General features: G+C 43.1%; 1 protein-coding gene across 1 annotated transcript in view; it reads right to left on the bottom strand.

The window, feature by feature from the left end:
• Positions 1–4,763, bottom strand: part of CR1 (complement C3b/C4b receptor 1 (Knops blood group)) — a 92,745-nt gene that overhangs the window by 49,335 nt on the left and 38,647 nt on the right. Inside the window, exon 25 of the mRNA XM_023758999.1 lies at positions 3,558–3,643. Coding sequence (XP_023614767.1) covers positions 3,558–3,643 — 86 coding nt within the window. The remainder of the gene's footprint in view (positions 1–3,557; positions 3,644–4,763) is intronic.

Raw genomic sequence — 4,763 nt, 5'->3', positions numbered from 1 at the left:
CCCTCTCCCTCTCCTTTCCTTTCTGAAATCAATAAAAATATATTTTAAAAAAGAATTCATGTTAATGCTGATCGTCGAAAGGGGCACACAAATACAATGGGGCCTTGACTTACGAGTTTAATTCGTTCCGAGACCGAGCTCGTTAAGGAGCTCGTTAACTCAAATTACTCTGTCAACTCAATGCAAAAACTCGGGGGGGGGGGGCGGGGGGGGGGAGACAGTATCTCAAAAAACTCGTTAGGCGGGACACTCGTAAGTCAAGGCCCCACTGTAGTTGATGGAATGCAGGGACAGAAGATCCCCTGGGTGCCCACTGTACTCATCTGTAAGCATAGGAGCGAGGCTTGAGTGACTAAGTGTGGCTGTCCTAGGAGAGTCTAGGGAAGGCATAGAATGGGTTGGTTGCTTGTTCTAGAGAACCTGAAAGAATGAAAGTGATGGGTGCAAAGCTTGAAATTCCTGCTCAAAGCCTGGCTCTGAAAGCTTCTGTATCTGCCTTAAAAGAACACTTGTGCCCTGTAGCCACAGGGCCAAGATTTCTGAAAAAAAACGAATCCAGCATCTAATCCTGTGGCTCATTCTCACCACGTCTCAGGGTCTGTATGCTAAAGTCGGAGCACTGCTTGGAAGAGGATTCTGAAAACCGAAATGGACAGATTCTAATGAAGCTGAGAGCCTGGAGCCTGGGAATTCTGCTGGGTTGACCTTTGCTAGGAGACGTAGCTCCTCCTCCCCTGTCTGAGGAGGCAAGTCTCCTCTTGCCTAAAGCAACTCTAATGGCCCCTCCTGATGTAGCTGCCCTGAAAGGGCTGCCAGAGGAAGTATTGGTAGTCCCATTAAATTTGAATTTCAGAAAAAAAGTGAACATTTCTAAGTATAATTATATCTCAGAATTGCAGGCATATATATTTTTTAATTTTTTTAAAAATATTTTTTTATTTATTTCAGAGAGGAAGGGAGAGGGAGAGAGAGAGAAAAACATCAATGATGAGAGAAAATCATTGATTGGCTGCCTCCTGCACACCCCCCACTGGCGATCGAGCCTGCAACCTGAGCATGTGCCCTGACCGGGAATTGAATCCTGACCTCCTGGTTCATAGATCGACGCTCAACCACTGAGCCACGCCGGCCCGGCTGCATGGCATATATTTATACTGCAAAAATACTTGTCGCTTATCTGAAATTCAAATTTAACTGGGTATAATATTTTATTTACTAAATCTGGCAACAGAAATGGTAACAATTGATGTTCTTCCTCAGGACCTACCCCTACCAACTCACATGGTTTCTACTGCTCTCACCAGATTCAATTCCTGGCAGGAATGGGGGTGGAGTGCAAGGGAGGGGGGGGAGAGTTAAATATTATGACTTGTGAGAGGTGCAAATGCACCCAAAGAAGTGAGATTCTGAATTCAGTGTGATAGTTTGAGTGTGGAGCATGCCCAGTGAAGGTGAAAGACCAGAGCTTTACTAACATACCTCAGGGGCAGAAATCCTATTCACATAGGAGAGGGCCATGAACACGATATAAATGAACTAAAGCCAAACAAAGTGAAGCCAGGGGCCTGCTCCGTGCTGCCTGACACGGAGATGCAAGCAGACCATGAGGGACCCCCGGAACCAAGGACATTCCTGCAAAGACTGATGACTGATGACTAGCTACTCAGCCACACCTTATCACTTACCTACTAGTATACCATAAAAGGGAAACAGACCACAAAATATACCTTGTAAAGGTGAAAGCTCATCCCGACTTTTCCCTCTCTCTGTTTCCCCATCCCAGCAATTTTCCATAGAAACTACAAACAGGTATAGGCTCAACGTGCAGAGATGGCCGGGGCCTCTCTTCCTTCTCTCGTGAGGGGAGTCCGCCCCTCTGTCTGTGGAGTGGCTTTTCCTGTGTGTCCTGTCTGCTCAATAAAACCCCCTTCTCCACTTTAACCTCTTCTGTCAGGCTCAAGTTTTGAATTCCTTCCTGCATAAAGCCAAGAACCCACCTGGAACACAATGGCCCGGGGCTCTGAGAATGCTCAAGGGCATTCATTTTGTAAGACCCATGAATAGGCTCCTTAACTAAGTCCATCTGATGGGGGGTTGGGGGATGGATCCCTCTTTCACCCAAGGCTTTGAGAAATAAATTCATGTAGGAGTTTCAGCATCTTTGAAGAACTCGCTGATGTAGGCCCTCTATGTAGGCCAGGAACGACAGTGGGAATAGTTGCTATTGAACCAGGTTCCCTAAAATCAAGGGGGGTGACAGGGCCTCAGAATGGCAGAGGCTGAGTGGCAGCCCTTAACTGCCAGAGGCAATTGAAACAAATCAGAATGATTTATCTGCAGAGACCTTTGTCATCAGTTAATTGATCATGGAGTCTCAAGAGATGAAGTAGATGAAGAGTGAACTAAGGTTGGTATAAGCAGAAAAGATCTAGGTCTGGTGACCAGAAGTCTGACTTGAAACACTATAAAACAGGGTGTGGTTCTTCGTCAGCCAATTCCCAGACTTAAGAACCAGTTTACAGACACAAAGGAGCTTGAAGAAATGGGAGTGTGAATCTTCTTGAAGAAGCACCTGCTACACAGCCAAAAGGCAAAGGATCCCCCCACCTCCGCCCCACAGCCTTCATCAAAGAGGCTTAAAACTAGTTACCAGGGTGTGAATATAAAAATGGTTACAGAATTAGAGATAGAGATGAAAATATAGAAATAGGCATAGATATATGATCTTTTAATAAAATGAACTATTCCCATACAAACTGGTTTGTCATCTGATTTTTTTTTCACATCAAATAGATATAATAAACATCTTTATATGTCACTAAGTGCTTCTCCAGATGGTTTTATTTCATGGCTGAATAAAGTTCCAGTGTACAGATATATTTCTTCTAATGCTGCATGGCTATTGTATGTTCCTTAGGAAATCCTATGTAGTCATTTTTATCACGTTTCCTTCCTCCTGGCATATTCTTTCTAAACCATATTTTGAAACAAGTAGTACATTTAGGTGACCGGAACCATTTCACTATTATAAAGAATGCAGCAATGATGCGTTTACAGTGAACTCCTTGCAGAAAGCTGTGTTTATTTCCTAAGTGTGAATTCTAAGAAGTAGGTCTTGTATGTACCCACTTTTGAGGCGTATAGTACAGGGTGCCTTTCAAGAGGGTTTGTTGGACCCTCGTACATGAGGGCGTTGATTCTTCCACAGCTTCATGGACCGTGGAGAGCATCGCTTTATCATTCTGTATTTATTTGCCAAGCAGAATGGTTATTATACTGGGGATGGTAGAACCAACATAATTCCAAATTAACTGAAGTAGAAATACATTTTAGAGGCGTTTATGCATTTAAGTCCCCGGATTTACAAAAGGCACATCCCGAGATCAGGAAGAACTTAAACAGTTGCCAGGAAACCCACAAGTACTTTGAGGACAGTAGTGCTGTCTTCAACTATCTCAAGGACAGAATGCACTAAAGGAATTCAATTCAAATTTTTATATATTCAGGTGGAAACTTAGACTCTACTGGTAAAGGTAATAGAAAAGATTTCAACTCACTGTTACAAACAGGTACTTGATTTTGCCAGGCGACAGTATTGTCTACGATGCCACAAAAATTAGAAGTTTCACCAATGAGTTGGTATCTAGAGGCAAAGAATAATGAATGTTACATTCTAATGTCCCTGCTTAGATTGTTACTTACAAGAGATCACCATCTTGAAGAATTCAGAACAACAATTTCCTTTTGTCATACTGTCAGTGTCTCAAATTTTATGTCTGTATTGGGACTTTTAAATTTTCTCCTGTATACCTTCTAAACTGGATGGAATCTCTCTTCTTTATCAACTTCAGATACATTTTTATGTAAATCTTAGGTAAATAAGATTCATCAAAGTAGAACCAAAGGAAATCCAAGCAGAACAAAGAGAGTTGAACACTAATCTCATATTTTAAATATTAAAGGCAGAAATTCTCAATTAGTATGCCCCAAACTGTTTAAAGTGTGCCATAAAATTTGGAAAATTTAGTGACATTTATATTTCCTTCAACAGAGGCTGTGTATAGTGATGGAATGCTGAGCTGAGCCATTCATGAGAGTTAGTATAGCTAGGGCCAAACTTGATACTATTACAAATTGAGACAAATAATACCAAATAATTGTCAAGTGTTATTTGGTATAGTTAGAACAATGCCATCTGCATATATAAAAACCTAACTGCTCTAACCGGTTTGGCTCAGTGGATAGGGCATCGGCCTACGGACTGAAAGTTCCCAGGTTCGATTCCGGCCAAGGGCATGTACCTAGGTTGCGGGCACATCCCCAGTAGGAGGTGTGCAGGAGGCAGCTGATCGATGTTTCTCTCTCATCGATGTTTCTAACTCTCTATCCCTCTCCCTTCCTCTCTGTGAAAAATCAATAAAATATATTAAAAAAAAAAAAACCTAAGTGACCAGTAGCTATGACGCCCAGTAGCTATGACGCACACTGAACACCAGGGGGCAGACGTTCAATGCACAGTCATGGAAACATGAATCTCAGAGGGAAGGGGGAAGAGGGGAGGGTGGGAAGAGATTAACCAAAAATCTTATATGCATACTAGAGGCCCGGTACATGGATTCATGCACTGGTGGGGTCCCTCGACCTGGCCTGCAGGGATCGGGCTGAAACTGGGTCTCTGACTTTTCCTGAGGGGCCCCAGATTGCAAGATGGAGCAGGCAAGGCTGAGGGACCCCCATCGATGCCTGACTGGGCCTCTAGTGTA

Source organism: Myotis lucifugus, unplaced genomic scaffold (genome assembly GCF_000147115.1).
Source record: "Myotis lucifugus unplaced genomic scaffold, Myoluc2.0 scaffold_145, whole genome shotgun sequence".
Lineage (NCBI taxonomy): Eukaryota > Metazoa > Chordata > Mammalia > Chiroptera > Vespertilionidae > Myotis > Myotis lucifugus.
This window is presented reverse-complemented; position numbering and strand designations above follow the sequence as displayed.